The following is a 17,487-nucleotide window of genomic DNA, read 5'->3' on the forward strand; positions in this document are numbered from 1 at the left end:
TGCACTTTGTGGATCTACTATCCTAGGGCTTTAGTTGTATTTTTGAGGCCTTTTAAGTTGGGTCCAATAGGGTGATGCTCATGATGAAGGACGGATTTTTAGGTTGATAAGTTTTTGACGAAGATATGCACGTGATATTTAAGTAAATACTCATATTGAAATGTAAAAAAGAGAGTGAAGGAATTTATATGGCATAACACAAATGTATATTGTATCAGACAGACAGATAAATTTCTATGCAGATAAGTTTTTGAAGAAGATATGCAGGTGATATTTTAAGTAAATACCATATTGAAATGGAAAAGATAAGGATAACACAAATGGAATATAAGCATTTTCGAGACTACAGTTGATATTAGAAAAAGTTAAGATCATTAAGAGATGACATGAGAGATCGGTATACGCAGGAAAAATACAACTTGATTTTGAGAGGGAAGTACTCTATTTCGAAAGCTATTTAGCTATCTTAGGAAACCAAGAAAAGGTTGATGTTGTTGTTTTAATCTGGAATACAGTAGCATAGTCTAAAGATAGGTTTATTATGTGGTTAGTTATTAAAGAGAGACGGCTCATCAATGGGAGATTGAACTAGTTGAATATTCATATGGATAGCCTACAATATTGATTGTATAACTATGAGGGAACCACTAATCATCTATTTGATGAAAGTGCATAATTTGAAACAGTTAAGAAAATTATAATGCAATGGACTGAAATCAAATATATAACATAGGAGTGTGCGACAAATGTTAATGAAAATAAGGATGAAACACTGGAAATCCATATAGAAGGAGGTTATTACAGCCTTATGGGGGCAATGATCTACCATACATGGAGGACTCAAAATTGAAAGTTGTTCGAGGGTCAAAATGTATATACAGAGAGGTCAATTAAGCATATAAAGAAGGAATTGACAGATAGATCGATGTTACATTACATATACAAGAAACTTCATATTACTAAAGGATTAATGCAGAGATTACATATGTAACTTTTTTTTGCTTTCTTTCTAAGGCCTCATCTGGCATGTTATAAAAAGATGTCGAGGTGCTCTTTAGCTTGTACTCACGTGGTTTTTGTTGTCTATGACAATATTAACAGTGTTACCAAAAAAGAAATGAAAATAAAGAGTGAAGAGTTTCATAAGACACAACATATACAAGTGTATGTGTGTTTTTAAACTCGTTGATGGTGTAGTTCAAGAGATAAATTTATAACGTATGTTGGGGAGAGAAAATACGTAATATGAAGTTGGACCATGATAAATATGATTTTGAACTTAAATGTTAATTTAATACGACGGTGGAACAAACCTCGATCCTAAAAGGTTGTCTATGTGATGGTCCATCATGCAAAAGGCATGAGAAGAAGAAAGACTAACATATTTTTAAGTTGACATGTTTTACGTAACAATAGTTTGTTTCAAAATATAGTGAATATATTGTGTCCACACAGATACAATATTATTATAGCGAAACACATTGTTATGTTCATAACAATAATGAAATGCATTTATATCCACATGTTTAAAATATATGCGCGGGTACAGGGGCAGACCCACGTGGGTTACAGGGGTTCACCCTACCCCTTAGGCAAAAAATTACACTATATATATAAGGTAAATTTTTTGTATTTATGTAGATAAATTAATTTTGAACCATCTCATGGACAAGAAGAAAGCTATAGCGCAGTGGAAGGTCTCCTTTAAGTTAACTTTCGCGTCAAGAGTTTGAATCCCAGCGTAAGTGTTTGTTCTTTTAGCTTTATTTTCATTTAGTTTCAATTCCTAAAAGTGTGGATTTGAACCCCAAAAAGTTCAAGTTTCACTTCCCAAATAATCCTTATTTTTATTTTTTTTTAACTTTCTTTTCATTTAGTTTCAGTTCCTAAAAGTGTGGATTTGAACCCCAAAAAAAAATCAAGTTTCACTTCCCAAATCCCTACTTTTCTAACCCCCTGAGTGAAAATCTTGATGCCACTGCGCGGGTATATAATAGCGTCAAGAGTTTGAATCCCAGCGTAAGTGTTTGTTCTTTTAGCTTTATTTTCATTTAGTTTCAATTCCTAAAAGTGTGGATTTGAACCCCAAAAAGTTCAAGTTTCACTTCCCAAATAATCCTTATTTTTATTTTTTTTTAACTTTCTTTTCATTTAGTTTCAGTTCCTAAAAGTGTGGATTTGAACCCCAAAAAAAAATCAAGTTTCACTTCCCAAATCCCTACTTTTCTAACCCCCTGAGTGAAAATCTTGATGCCACTGCGCGGGTATATAATAGGGAAAACTACATAAATGGGTCATAAAATCCAAAATAAGTTCATACCCAAATCCAAAATAATTCCTGAAATACCCATTCTCTCATAAATAATTACAACTCATACCCCTCATCTATTAAGACTGATAATTTCTACATATATGATACTAAATCAGTATCATATACTGTATTGGTATCATTAAGGCTGATAATATTCGCTTAACTGATACAAAATCAATATCATATATTGTATTTGTGTCATTAAGACTGATAATATTCACTTAACTAATACAAAATCAGTACCATCTATTGTATTGGTTCCATTATGGTTGATAATTTCGCTTAACTTGATACTAGATCACTATATATATTGTATTAGTATCATTAAGGTTTCTTGTTCAGAAATTACTCATTAGTCAATGATATTATAAGAGTGTGTATATATTGTTGTGGTATCATTAAGATTTCTTGTTCAAAAATGACTTATTAATCAATGATACTATAAGAGTATATATATATTTTTTTTATGGTATCATTAAGATTTCTTGTTCAGAAATTACTCATTAGTCTATGATACTATAAGAGTATACATACTCTTATAGTATCATTGACTAATGAGTAGTTTCTGAACAAGAAACCTTAATTATACCAATACAGTGTGTATACATATACTGATTTAGTATCAATTATGCGAAATTATCAATCTTAATGATACCAATACAATCTATGATATTGTTTTAGTATCAGTTAAGCGAAATTACCAGCCTTAATAATACCAATAGAATGTATAATACTGATTTAGTATCAGTTAATCGAAATTAGTTGAGGGTATATAAAATAATTATTTAGTGGGGTATGAATATAAAGGAATATATGTATGTAATTATTTTACTTTTATGAGGTATTTACTTAGTTCCCCTATATAATATTTCTACCTAATTATTATTATTCTCCCCTATATAATATTTCTACCTAATTATTATAAGGTAAATCTGCTAGGCTCACTTTTTTGACGGGCTACTAATGGAGTTGGGCTATAAGCCCTATAAGCCCAACCCTTAACAGGGTAAAATTGCCATTCAACAGAAGAGCCAAAAGTCCCACCTGTTAGCACTCTCACTCGCTACATTTTCAAAGCTCCTCAACTTCGATTTCATCGAAAGAGACCTATATTAATTCTACTTTGAGAAATCTAAATCAGTTTATTTTCTTCTTTAAGCATTGTTTCTTCGTGTTCATCGACTTGAGGTGAGTTATTTTTTTCAGAAACATTTATGATCCAAATGCTGTTTAGATTTGCTACATTGATCAATTCATATCTCTATCAGTTCGCGATTTTGTGTTTTCCGTCGGAATTTTATGTTTCCGTTTTGTATTTTGATTAAATCTGGAGAAAATTAAAATGCATTTGAATGTATACATCTGTAATATCACTTCTGTACTACTTGAGCTACGATATATCAGTGGAATTTTCTGTTTCCGTTCAGTATTTTGATTAAATCTGGAAATTTGAATTCATTTGAGTGTATGCATCTGTATTATCACTCATGTACTACTTGAGCTACGATATCTCAGTTTTTTTGTCGGATTTTTTTGTTTCCGTTTTGTATTTTTGATTAAATCTGGAAATTAGAATGCATTTGAGTGTATGCATCTGTAATATCATTCCTGTACTGCTTGAGCTATGTTTTTAGCTTTTTCTGCTATTATTTATTATAGGTTGTGTCTGGTATAATGATGATATGAGTTGAGCTTAAATGAGTGAATGACAATTCATATAGCTGACCTCATCATGATTTGGATTGAGGGTAGATGTTGTAGGTTGTGCATGTTATGATGGAAAATTTTCACGAACAGAACCATTTTTCACCAAAGAGAGAAAGAATGCTATCCAGTTTCCTAGTGGAAGTTAATTTTCTTTACAATTTTTTCAACTTTTAACTTCATATTGCCTTCTCCAACAACACTCAGACATTATTATCAAATTTTTTTAATCAAAACGTCATCCACTTTCCTTGCATTAACATTGATCTTTGATAAATATCTTACCGGAAAATATTTTCTACCAAGCACACATTTTTAAGCTGGGGTGATGCTTGATCATTCTTATTTTTGAGCGCTTGATGGAGGTTGTTCATGAATGCTTAACTTCATCATTTTTTGGGGTGGGTGGGGGGTTATTCCCGAGTTCAGATTTGTGTTATATGGAATAATATCTCGTTAGATACAATTCTAAGCTTTACATCTACTTACTTACACATTTGGATTTGACTGATTTTATTTCTCAAATTGCTTAGATGTTAACGTGTTATAATATATGTTTTCCTGGTTAAATGATATTTCGTTGCACTGACCATCTATGATTCCTTCAGATTCTTTTTTGTTGGAAATGGCTGCAAACACAACTCCTGGCTTGCAAATACAAGCAACCAAACAATGCATTTCCGCATCTCAGAATATTTCGAAAATGAGCACTATGAGTTTCAGTTTTGGAAGTAAAAGAAAATCTTTTAGTGATTTTAGAAGTTCATCACATATCTCGCTCACGAAGCCAATCCATAGCTTCAAATTGGCTCCTATAAAATTTGAAAGGATGGTTACAAAAGCAATGTCTGGAGCTAGTGAACAAGTGCCAGTTTCAGGGTTGCCTATTGATCTGAGAGGTTGCTCTGAAGTGTCTATGAATTCTCCTTTGAGTTGAGTTTTTGTGCAGAAATTCAGAGTTCATACTTGCAATAAGTGATTGCTATTTCTTATTGATGCAGGTAAGAGGGCATTTATTGCTGGCATAGCAGATGACAATGGGTATGGATGGGCAATAGCAAAGTCTCTTGCTGCTGCAGGGGCTGAAATTCTTGTTGGTACATGGGTGCCTGTACGTATATATTTGATTTGTTTATGAAGTTACTACTACTTGTTACTTATAGCAATGTCAAAGAGGTAATCTTTTCTAATAACTTCATATTTTAGGCGCTCAACATTTTCGAGACCAGTCTGCGCCGTGGGAAATTTGACCAATCACGAGTGTAAGAATGATGATGTTTTTTCTTTCCATGTACTCTTTTCCCCCATTCTTTTCAGAGGGATAATGTAATTTGATGTTTTAGGTTGCCTGATGGTTCATTGATGGAAATTGCAAAAGTCTACCCATTGGATGCAGTTTTTGACAGTCCAGAAGATGTTCCTGAGGATGTAAGATAACTCTTACCAACGAATTATAGGAAAATTGTACAAGTCTAATCATTCTTGGTGAAATTTGTATGGTGCAGGTGAAAACAAACAAACGTTACGCCGGATCCTCAAAGTGGACTGTCTCGGTATTATGCTCTACATATTTGTTGGTGTTTATCATATTTTTCAACTGGATATGTGCCTACATGCAATCATATGTAATTGTTAATGCTCATGTTAAAGGAAACTTTGGTTCATGCATGTCAAAGAGTATTCAAACATATATCAGATGTTTCTGGTTGTCTCACCTTTCTCCACCCTATCTTTGCACATTGCTTATAGTTGACATTCATATTATTATGTTTTGGTGCTACAGATAGTACCAAGGCACTAGAATTTTTATGTAAAATCTTCTTGAACCTTGGCTCCCTAGAACTATTGCGCCAAAAAAGATGTGGTTAGGAAGACTTCATTGTGTCCTATATGCATCATTACTGGTGACTGCTGGTGTTTGTGTTTGGTTATCAGTAAAGACTTAATTATATGCTATAGGCATCATTGATGCTGGAACTTGTGTTTGGTTATCATTTTCTCCTCCATTTTTGTAGTTGAACTATCTATGTTATATGTAAAGTAGTAAATCCGTGTTGTATGTTAGGGAATGCATTATGTCAACAGAGCTGATAAACTTGTTAAATAACCTTGCAATTTCTAATATTTTAGGAAGTTGCTGAATCTGTAAAACAAGATTTTGGCACTATTGACATCCTTGTACATTCACTTGCAAATGGTCCAGAGGTACACTTCTCCTTCTTATTTTCATTGTTTTCTGTAAGTCCATGCCTAATCTTCATGAGGCCAATAACTTTTAAATACTTATTGTAGGTTAGCAAACTTCTATCGGAGACATCAAGAAAAGGATACCTTGCAGCTATATCTGCCTCCAGTTATTCCTTTATATCTCTACTAAAGCATTTTCTTCCCATAATGAATCCAGGTAAACTCTTGTTAACCTTCTGTTGTTTTTCGTTATTTTAGTAATACAAAATTAGTGAATGACGTGCTGTTCATCAGACAACTCCTTTTCTGAAACCGTTTTGAAAAAGAAAGAAAAAAATCTGAATCTGTCAACTATGTCCTTCCCTTGCAGGCGGTGCCACAATCTCTCTAACGTACATTGCTTCTGAAAGGATTATCCCTGGGTATGACTCTCCTTAATTGCCTAGATTGAAGTTAATTAATTACTCAGTGTAAGTTTAGTATTCTTCTTGAATTTACAGATATGGAGGCGGTATGAGTTCGGCAAAAGCTGCTTTGGAGAGTGACACAAAAGTAAGTTTGTTGCTAATTTTATTTTCAACAATCCATATCTCATTTCCTTTAGCTTCAACTATGAGCATCACTTAAGAGTAGTATAAACGTTTTTGTTGAAGGTCCTGGCGTTTGAAGCTGGAAGAAAGCACAAAGTCAGAGTCAACACGATATCTGCAGGTATGCTTCACAACACTCAGTTTTTCGCATAACTTGATGCTCTTTGAATTCTGAAATTTTGCTGCACAAACTAATTCAAAAACATGCTGCATTTTCAAAGCTTGTAGCTTATTCCCGTCACGGGAAGAGTATGTTTTCCATGTTAGTACATCCCTTCAGTTCCATGAGACCATGACAAACTAAACTGTATAAAAATATATTTGGTGGAGAACCTCTTCAACCCTTTTTTGTGTGTTCGACTTACACAAAACAGTCCTATTTTCTTGGCTTCCTTCCAACGTGCTCAGTGCTCATAAATCTGGAATCCCATTGCCGAAAATTAAACAAGTAAATTGTTTTCCAGGTCCACTGGGAAGTCGTGCAGCAAAAGCTATTGGCTTTATCGACATGATGATAAATTACTCACTGGAGAATGCTCCTTTGCAAAAGGAGTTATATGCTGGTTAGTCACACCCTTAATGTTTCTTTTCCACTGAGAATGCTGAAAAGAATTGATTTTCAAAGTCGTATTAATGTATGTTGTTTGCGGCTCTATTGTTTCCGAGTATCTAACCTGAAATTGGATCTAACAGAGGAGGTCGGGAACACTGCTGCTTTTCTGGCATCTCCTTTGGCTTCAGCGATTACTGGTGCCACTGTGTATGTTGACAATGGTCTGAATGCGATGGGAGTTGGAGTTGACAGCCCAGCTTTCACGGGTCTCGATATCCCAAAAGATAATAAGAGCTAGTGCTAGAGGCAATGCTAGTATGGCTTTGGTGATCTAGAGAAACTTTGTTTTGTTTATCTGTCATAGATTCCGGATAGCAATTGTTAGTGACATCGTATCTTTTTCCAAAAGGTAACTTAATTTGTACGAGGCAATCTCAGTTTTAGCTGCGGTCCTCATTATTTATTTCAGTGTGTTACCTGACTATCTACATTAAGCTAGCGTTTGATTATAGATTTCCATATATTTTTGGGAAACCAGTTTTCCGTGAAGTTTCTATACGTGTCTGGCCATATATTTTCAGAAACATATTTCACTCCTAAAAGAAAAAACAAACATGAAACATAATTTGAATTCACAAGTTCGATACAAAATTATCATTTTCATAATGAACTAGATAATACATTATCCAAAAATAACACGATATTTTATTAGAACTACTACTAATACAACTATCAGCTATCAGCTACTAATAAGGGGTTGGATAGATAGGAATACAGTTTCCTTCTCTTGATTCTGCAGACGTACCTTTCTTTCTGATTACCCAAAAAAATAATAATTTTTTTTCCTCTGCACCAACCATGGTCATCCAGGCGTACCATAAAAATATACAACAGGGTCAATACCAACTTCTCTAAGAAATTCAGCTAAGCTATTATGAAATTCTAGCAGAGTGTCGTCATTTGGAGAAAAAAAAACACTGAATTGTTACCACCAGTGCCACAATTACTTGTTTACTACAAACGGAGAACAATTTACAGAAAGCATAAAACTCACTTGGGGGATTTCCCAACATTTGAATTCCCATGTCCCCAACTAATGTCCATTTGGCACCTCTACGCTATTAACCAAAGAGATATTGGCCAAAGAGGGGGTGGGAAGAAAATCAGAAGGAAGTTAACAAATTCCTAATACTTCACCAATAACTAAGGAACGTCCTGCATCATCTCAAAGTGGATAAACTGTAGCTTAGTCTTGTGTGAGCTTTCGTTTTCCTTTACGAATGGCAGCAGCTCTTGCAGAATTGTCACTTTCTGGGGAGTCTTCAACTACAGTCTGCTCCTGCAAAACCAGACCACGATTCCGAGATAACTTCCTTATAGGTGTTGTTGAAACAGCTTGTTCCTTATCTACGGTACTTGATGCTGGTTGAGAAGTGGCTGGTATATCCGCTTCATTTCTGTGTGGCATTAATTCATCTCCAACAGCAACAGAAGCTAACATAAGCTGCATATAAGGATGAAAATTCAGATCATTATCGGACTTAAAATGATCATTTAACATATTCAAAAATGTGCAGTAAAGTGGTAGAAAACTTGCTTAGAGCAATAAACTGTTACGAATCACAGATGAAAATGAGCCGGATGGCAAAACTGATCAAACACGTTATTAGTGCAGAATTATACAAATTTGACAGTTGTTTGTCGTCAACTCACTCCAAATCCTTGGCCATTAGGTTTGTGTGAGAAACATAGTTTTAGTAGAAGATAGAAAGTCATTCAGTGTGCTAATACGGCAATCTCAACAGATACAAAATATAGACCACCAAAACATCCACAGTCATGTATTATTTGAGAGAGAGGGAGAGAGAGAGATGGTTTGCATTACCTTCCAATCCTGGAAGTCAAATCTAAAGACGAAGTGGTTATAAGAAACCTCCCCAGAAAGGACTGCATTAGAAGCAGGCGCATTCCTTGGTGCTGCATAAGCATTAGTTACTCAAGTCATGAAACAAGAAGTAGCAAAAGACGAGAAATGAGAAAACAACTATGGATGTAAGAAACTTACAAACCCTATGACAGCCTTTGTCATCAACAGTTATGTCTGCCCGCCCATCTTTAATTAGAAACGATAGGGCAAACAAATTTTCAACTGTTTGTGCAAAGGATCTTCTATTCAGGATTAAGTTTTCAAGTTTGGCACCTTTATGCCTCCTTAGAATTTGGAACATTGTCGCCATATTCTTGTCAGTGTCTGTCTTGCCTTCACCATCAGGTTCATCTAGCTGAAAATATATCTAGAAATCTTAGGATACAATTCATTTCACCAAAGTAGGAAAAAGTTAGCTAGTGGTTTATACAGTTCAGAGGAACTACAGATGAAAAATGACTGCAGTCAGCAGCATGTAAAATAGAATGAATAAACACGATTGCATACAGAGAAATAGTTTAGCTATGGAAATCTACAAGATAATAGTATCCAAACAAAATGCTTGCTTAAACTATTTTAGTGATAGACCCAATTCTTCTACAGATTTGATTTCTTCTAACAGAAAACATCAGAGTAAAGTACTTTAAATGTTTTAGCTCAATATATATTCCAGCTTCTGATAAGGGGTAGCAATTTCATCATCCAATTTCTCCACAAAATAAGCAAGGACGTGTAGAGGCTTGTAAATCGGAATTTATACCTCCTCCGGGTGTTCACTTTCTGTTGGCATCACACGCTTTTTACGAACCACAGGATTGCGTTGCTTAATTTCAGTATTCATAGGTCCAATCCTGTGAATAATATAGATTAACATCTGTTTCAACTGACAAAGGAGTACCTATCAAGAAAGAAGATGGATGATTGAACAATTACATAGTGCAGCATCCAGGAGCACCCCTGAAAACATGAGAGACTGCACGACCAACATTGTACCAGTGCACAGAGTTTCCATCCTCTTCTGTCCTACGGCTGGATCCACCTTCTTGGCCAAAGTCCCTAAGTAAGCAACTAACAAAATCTGAAGGGGTCACACCTCCATTACTATGTGCCTTTACAGTCGTCACCAACGTGTTTGTGATGTCCAGCAAGGCTTCAGCATCGGCGACCTGTTCCCTAGGTTTTTGCACTATATATAAAAAAGAAAATAACTTCTGGCTGAATTCAGAATATTCAAATATGATAGTGTTAATGAGTCATCAGGGTTGTGAACCTTAAAAATCTAAAAGAATAAGCTTTTGTTTCATTTCTCAACAATTAAATAAATCCCAAAAGTTGGAGGGAAAATGATAAAATATATATTTCTCATGCTCCAAGTTTAAAGGAAATTATCAGGCATTCCATCAGCTTTCTGAAGAAAGTAATTTCCACTTACACTCAGCTTTGCTTAATTTATTTTTTTTAATAAGGTTTTAACTCAGCATAAAATAAAGATTTGAGAAACAGACTAATCTAACAAATCAATCATAGTTATGCGAGCAAGTAATGAAAGGCTATCAATCCAATTACTGAAGAAACCATCTATTCTCAAATGCACTAATTCTTTTGCCAAATAGACCATGAGATTTAGCAACTGCATGCTGCGAAAATTTCAACTTTTGCAGTAGTACTTCCAAAACTCTAGAAAAAACAATTGTGTAACTTATTTTCAAGGTGGAGGGGCATTCAGAGCACAAATTGCACACTCACACAGGCATATATAAGCTACATTAAAAATAGTACATATAGTATCAATGCACCAGAAACGTAAAACTTGAATCAATACCTTGCTGATGTAGCCTTTCAACTTCCTCAATTATTGACTTAAATCTATCTGAATCAACTGTTGATATATTATCTCTCTCATCTGCAACAAACACACAAATATTATCGCCTAATTATGCAAAAACGACAGCAGCACCAGTTGCATTCATGGAATCAACTTACTAACATGAAATATTCACCATAAAATCAAAATCGAACTCTTTTAACTCCAACGGAAACTAATCTTAAAACCATCCAAAAAAAAGGTAAGAATTAGTTGCTAGCAAATTTAAAGAAGATGAAAATGACGATTCTCTACGACACTACGACTACCATGATTTCAGTGAAAAAGATACTACATTTTAGATTTTTGTTTTGTTTCGTTTGGCATTATATTTGTTCAAATGAAAAGTATAATTATCTATAGCTATTTCACCAATAGTGAGTTGCATTACTATCTGAATACCTAAATTCCATATCTGAATTCTAATTAGATAAGTCATGAATCTACTCAGTTATGCAACAGAGTATCTAATCACACATAAAATGATAAAATTAACAAACAAAAAAACTGAATGCAAGCATATAAAGGAGCAAAAATTATGAAACTACTAAATTACCAGAAATCCGATTCTTAAAATTGAGATAATGAGAACGAAGAACTCTTCGCCCTATTATAGTCTCTTCCTCCACTGAACTGTTATTGTTGTTGCTATTGCTAGGGCCTGCTACTGCTGCCGCCACTGCCTCTGCCGCTGCGGCACCATTTCTCCTTGTCTTGGCTCCATTACCGGGAGTACTAACTGGTTCGCGTTTTACAGCTCGAACCATTGCTTAATAAGGAAGCTTTTTATGAAAGAATTAGGGCGAAATTGTTCATAGAAGATTCGAGAATCGACGAAGCAGATCGAAGAAATTGAGAAATCAGAGAAGAAAACTCGCTAAAAATTGAAATCCAGCAGAAGAAGAAGAAAGTAAGAACCCTACGAATATTCAAAAAAAGTTGAAACCTCCATTGAGGCGCGCTGTGAGTAATTTCCCCCTTTCCCTCTCTCGCTGTGTATAAATTTTGGTTAATGATGAAAATAGTCCTTAATATATTTTAAAAGTGATGGATTTGGCCCCTAAGTTATATAAGTAACCTAATGTATATTGCATGTATTCATCATAAAGTTTTAGTAATTTTCTTCAAGTTCTATTGCTCATGAGACTTTCAAATTAGATTAGAAATTTTAGTTTGAGATATAAAATTGAATGAAACAATATACGAATTGTCTTAGAAGTGGATGGTCTTAAACTTTTGATTTTCACTTGCTTTATGGGCAACTTTTAGGGGTCGTTTGGCAAAATGTATAAAAATAGTACTAAATAGAATGTGTTAGTAATATTCAAATTAGTAATGATGATATTTTGTTATGTTGAAATGACTTCTTATCCACTGTTTGATTTGGTTTCTCTGAGATGATTTTGTCGCTAACCATACATATATGTATTACTAACTTTTGTATTGTTAATGTCATGATTTATTATATACTAGTTACACATCTTCTTATAATGAATTAGGTGCATAGCTAATATATATATTATTTTCTTTAATGTATCCTATCAAACCAGGGGCGGACCTACAGTGGTTCAAGTGGGTTCATATGAACCCACTTTGTTGAAAAATAACACTGTATATATATGTATATTTAATCAGTTTTAAAATTTTTATATGTATATATTAAATTTTGAACCCACTAACACAAGTCTGAAGCTTAGCCGAGTGGTTGAGGGGGTTCAATTTTCCCAGCCAACCCGGGATCGAATCCCCATTGCCACATTTTAGTTTTAATTCATTTTTTTTTATATAAAACGTTCACACACAGTTTTGTCCTCTATGTAGGTGTAACTTTTGTCCTTTTAGTTACTTAGAAACTATAAAAAGTAGAACAACTTTTTATTTTACAATTAAAAGTCCAATAGTCAACAACTTTTGTTCTTTTTGTTTTTAATTATTTTTTTTTAAAAACACTCAACCAAAAAGGCACTAATCCCTATTATTCTCAATTCTAAAAACTCTTTTGGCTTCTTCTTTGTTGAATGTTTTTCGCTCTTGATTCTAGTCTTTATATATACATATATGATTATTGTGGTTATTTTTTATTTCTTCAAATAAAAAATCCCTTATCATTCTAAAATTAACAAAAAATTACAAATAATATTAGGTATATTTCTATGTATTCGATTATGAAATTAAGATTTATAATTATTTTGTTTAATATTTTGTTTTATTTGTTAAATGTTGAATGAAGAGAAATCATTCATAATATACTTTTATTTTCTTAGTTTATATTGAAGCCTAGTTTTTCGTCCATCTTGTTATTTACCGTCTCATTCATAAGTCAATGTAAAAAAAATTTCAAATGTATTAACATTGTTTAGTATAGTCAAATATGTATGATGTTAGCCTCATAAAAATTATAAATAATATTAGGTATATTTTTATATCTTGAATCCACTTCGTAAAAATCCTGGGTCCGCCACTGTATCAAACGATCCCCGATGTAAAAAAAAGTGGCAAGCGGATCCAAGATAATCCATTTCTAAAGCTATTGGGCCTACTCGGGTAATAATCAGGATTTGTTGGGTTAAGGCCCAAAGTCCATAATGGCATATTGGTCTACCTAATTGTAACTCTAGTCGAGATTTGACCATATCAGTGCAGATCCAAAGGGTTATCTACGGGTTTATCGGAATTCAGTATTTAACTGTAAATTTAATTATTATTTTGGAGTCATGGTAAAAACCTATACATTTGATTGATCTCTAATTACGTGGCAGGTGTATCGATGGTGATTTTGTGATGATCGCCAAACGTGATGGTAGTTGTGTGGTGGAGGTGGTTGTATTTTTGGGGCTGTAATAATAGTTGTTGTGTGTCTACATTGACTACACTGTAAGGTAAATTATCATAATATTCATTACGTTAATAGCATCTTAATGACTTTCAAACTCTATATAAGATCTTAATCTATTTGACATATTTATTCAGATTCAAACTTTCATCGAACACAAATAAACATCAAATGACATGCCATCACTATCATCCATAAACCGTGGAAATCTTATTCTAAAAACATCCTATAAGAATATTTTTCAACTTTTATTCACTTTATTGCCCATTTTATTGAAGTATCTCTTATTGGGTTAGGCAAATTATGATCTTAAATCATGATAAAAATTCTTTAAAAATAGTGGTCACCAATTTATGTTCTTTTCAACGATGGCAAGCGTCGTTTTAGGGTGTGTTTGGTATAAAATTTCAAACTTTTCCATATTTGGTTAATTAAAATATTATGAAAAGTATTTTTTATGAATAAATAAAATTTATAAATGACATTTCAAGTTCAGTGTCTTATTCTCACCCCCACACCCCAAACTCCACTCCTTGACCACCTCGCCACACCGCCCTATAGACTTCATATGTCAGAGTCTGTCCGGAGAAGAGATCTAGCTTTCTGCTGAGTGTCGAGTAATACTTGCTCAAGGCCAAATAATGGCACAAATACCTACTACAATCCCCATAATATTTTCTTAAATTAGGTATAAATGTTCTTGAAATTATAATATCATTTTATTTACTCATCAAACATCAAAAAATAAGTAAAAAAATCATTTTTAAGATATATAAAATCATAGAAAATATATTTCATCCTACCAAACATACCCTTAGTAAAGGGCGATTAAAATTAGTCAATAGACGTGGCTTACACTAAAGGTGTGAAATGAATTTTATGATAGTGATTTGTAAAGGGTTTAAATTTTCTTGTGAAATTAAATTATTTAAAAATAATAAGGCCATGTTTGGAGAGTTTTGACAATTTAAAGACAGACTCTAAGGCTCCTCTATAGTTTTCTTCTTGTCATATTGTTTATAATTTGATGCCAAACATTATATTATATTATAAAGAAATCATAGAAGATTAATAATTCTATTTTTAGGGTTTCTTTGTTTGTTAGATTTTATTCATCCTTACAAGATTTTGACCTTTTGGGGGTGTCTTTTTCTTATTCCAAGTTATAGAACGTTGAATTAGTTTGTAATATTTAATAATTTTAAATTGAAGTTATTAAAGAGTATTGACTTTTCGGAACGAATTTTCTCTTCTCTCTACTTATATATGAGAATTTTCTTAAACTAACGTAAAGTATAATTTTGCATTATATTAAATTCGGTTGGATCTTTAAAAACTTGTATAATTCCTAAAAAAAATGTGAATGATATTCCTTTATATGGAATTATGAACAATGGTGTTATGTTAAAAGTCTTTCTTTTTTAATTTCGTTTTATTGTCTTTTCCTAACTTATGAAATGCTTGTTAAAAAGATTGAATGATTCTTTTGTTATAAAACTATTTTTAGAACCCCTATATGGAGATAGAATCTTTATAAATTATAATAAAATACTTAAAATATTTATTTAATTAAAGAAATTATTATTTTAAAACACGTGTAAAAAGAAAAATTCATCTTGATGGAATCCGACAATTTAAAAAGGAGAAAATCATTTTCATTCACATCTCTCTCTAGTCTGCATTATATAATTATTAATGACTATCTAATCTCCACTTATTGCAATTTTATTATTTATCAATGTAATGGTTGAGAAGAAGAAGAAGTTCCAAAATGTATATAAAAAATAACAATTTCCATTTTTGGATATTAGGGTTAAATGTATGTTCCCAATTCTATTATGTTATTTTACAAAAATAAAAATAAAAAAATAGACAAGAGACTCTTGAGATTTAACAAATATATACTCCGAAAAAAGTCTTCGAGATATTATCATTTTTCTTTTTTTCTGGTGAGGTCGGCAATATAATCGATGATGACATTTATAATAGAGGGTCGATAAAGATGGATTAAAAAGAAGGACTGACAAATTTTTAGATTATTAAGCTTTTGAAAAAAGGGATGTATGCATTACATGACATTCTATGTGAATTTTATGTTGATAGAAGAAATTGACTAATTTTATAAAGCCTAACACAACCAAAATGGATGAGGGAAACTTACATAAATATACTATATTAAAAAAAATATTTACCATTTATAGTAATAATAAATTTTTTTCACTTGATCACTTTTAATACATTTATAATACAGTTTTAATACATATTACAAAGAACAATTTATTATTCACATATAATACAAGTTTTTTTTTACTGTAAACTTTATTACCAGATATATGTCGATTTGTACAAGATTAGAATTCTGGATATGGACATGTTCCATTCTCAGAGTCCTACTAAAACTCAAAACAAACTATTTATAATCTAGGCTAGGGGTAAAAATTAAGATTCTGCATATATCCGGCTAATCTAGGAATCATGCTAGCTCTATGATGGATCTCTTGTGTAATTAATCTACTGATCATGCATGTGGTCCTTTCTTTTTGTTGGAAAATTCTGAGGTTCCTCTCCTGCCATATGTAGTATACTGCTGCTGCCAGTGCCATTCTGTGAACATTTGCCTTAATAGACTTCCTTGTAGCATACCCTGTGGCCCATTCCAGTTCTTCATTCCAACCTTCACAACCTCTTGTAATGAGTAGCCAGTTGAGCATCTTTTGCCATATTAGTTTTGAGAAGCTACAAGAGAAAAACAAATGCTGATGTGTCTCAACTTCTGCTCTATAATTTCCTAGTTACTTTGTCTGTCATTGGTGTACAACCTTCTATGTATAGCCACATATAGTGCAAACACCCATTTAGGACTATCAAGATTGTTGCAAGTCAATCTCCTCCATGTTACTTTATTGTACTCCCCTTTTAGTACCTGGTACATTTTCTTAATGCTGAAGTTTGTTTCCTCCATGATCTCAGTTACCTGCAGGCCCCTTTCTGTTAACCATTGTCCTGCTTTCAGTATTTTCTTCACCATCCATGATGCTTGCTTGATTTCAACTCCCCATGGATCCCTACCCTTCAGATAAAAGGTATGAACCCATACAATCCATAATTTATCTTTCTTCTTACAGAGATTTCACAAATGCTTTAAGATAGCTGCTTTGTTCCATACATTACATGTATGTGATGTTAAGCCCACCAACAGCCTTTGGCTAACACAATGTTTCCCATGCAATGAGTGTGATAAATGTATTGATGGTTAATACATTTATCACACATTTTAATACACTTATAATATAATGTGTTAATTTTTTACCAAACAAGCATAATATATTTTAAAAAACCCAGTTATAATACATATATACTGCATACATAATTCACTTTTAATACATATTATTGATTTAACATAGTATTGCTATGTATTGCTATAAATGGTAATAAATAAAAAGTATCGCTAAAATCAGTAATTATTTATTAAAAGGTACACATTCAAGTAATTTTTCCAATGGATAATACACACCATA

At 32.8% G+C, this 17,487-nt stretch overlaps 2 protein-coding genes across 3 annotated transcripts; one reads left to right on the plus strand and one right to left on the minus strand.

Moving 5' to 3' along the window:
* The first annotated feature begins 3,324 nt into the window (after window positions 1-3,324).
* LOC102606380 (enoyl-[acyl-carrier-protein] reductase [NADH] 2, chloroplastic-like) lies at window positions 3,325-7,879 on the plus strand. Its single transcript, XM_006362168.2, has 13 exons — window positions 3,325-3,499; window positions 4,624-4,914; window positions 5,017-5,126; window positions 5,222-5,277; window positions 5,359-5,443; window positions 5,521-5,568; window positions 6,146-6,220; window positions 6,308-6,419; window positions 6,573-6,624; window positions 6,703-6,754; window positions 6,856-6,913; window positions 7,257-7,355; window positions 7,486-7,879. Exons 2-13 carry the CDS (start codon window positions 4,641-4,643, stop codon window positions 7,641-7,643), a joined length of 1,179 nt encoding a protein of 392 aa, XP_006362230.1. The 5' UTR covers window positions 3,325-3,499; window positions 4,624-4,640; the 3' UTR covers window positions 7,644-7,879.
* Window positions 7,880-8,301: 422 nt separating this feature from the next.
* LOC102578384 (non-structural maintenance of chromosomes element 4 homolog A-like) lies at window positions 8,302-12,144 on the minus strand. Of its 2 annotated transcripts, none has more exons than XM_015302899.1 (7): window positions 11,693-12,144; window positions 11,095-11,175; window positions 10,206-10,458; window positions 10,033-10,123; window positions 9,546-9,627; window positions 9,231-9,322; window positions 8,302-8,849 (listed from the first exon to the last, which is right to left on the minus strand). In XM_015302899.1, the coding sequence occupies exons 1-7, from the start codon at window positions 11,901-11,903 to the stop codon at window positions 8,592-8,594; spliced, it is 1,068 nt and encodes a 355-aa protein (XP_015158385.1). In that variant the 5' UTR covers window positions 11,904-12,144; the 3' UTR covers window positions 8,302-8,591. The 2 variants fall into 2 exon arrangements, with proteins under 2 accessions (XP_015158385.1, XP_006362231.1); XM_006362169.1 differs by having other exon boundaries at window positions 9,411-9,627.
* Window positions 12,145-17,487: the final 5,343 nt, after the last annotated feature.

The sequence above is a fragment of the Solanum tuberosum genome, unplaced genomic scaffold (assembly GCF_000226075.1).
Source record: "Solanum tuberosum cultivar DM 1-3 516 R44 unplaced genomic scaffold, SolTub_3.0 scf00379, whole genome shotgun sequence".
Lineage (NCBI taxonomy): Eukaryota > Viridiplantae > Streptophyta > Magnoliopsida > Solanales > Solanaceae > Solanum > Solanum tuberosum.

What these genes read in the sequence shown, in the direction of transcription:
- LOC102606380 (XM_006362168.2), top strand. Translation starts at nt 4,641, where the DNA reads ATGGCTGCAAACACAACTCCTGGCTTGCAAATACAAGCAACCAAACAA. An exon ending in CAGAAGATGTTCCTGAGGAT is followed by an intron (nt 5,444 to 5,520) that starts GTAAGATAACTC and finishes TGTATGGTGCAG; the next exon opens with GTGAAAACAAACAAACGTTA. An exon ending in TCTGAAAGGATTATCCCTGG is followed by an intron (nt 6,625 to 6,702) that starts GTATGACTCTCC and finishes TTGAATTTACAG; the next exon opens with ATATGGAGGCGGTATGAGTT.
- LOC102578384 (XM_006362169.1), bottom strand. Translation starts at nt 11,903, where the DNA reads ATGGTTCGAGCTGTAAAACGCGAACCAGTTAGTACTCCCGGTAATGGA. An exon ending in CAAAGGCTGTCATAGGGTTT is followed by an intron (nt 9,323 to 9,410) that starts GTAAGTTTCTTA and finishes ATGCTTATGCAG; the next exon opens with CACCAAGGAATGCGCCTGCT. An exon ending in TTGACTTCCAGGATTGGAAG is followed by an intron (nt 8,850 to 9,230) that starts GTAATGCAAACC and finishes CCTTATATGCAG; the next exon opens with CTTATGTTAGCTTCTGTTGC.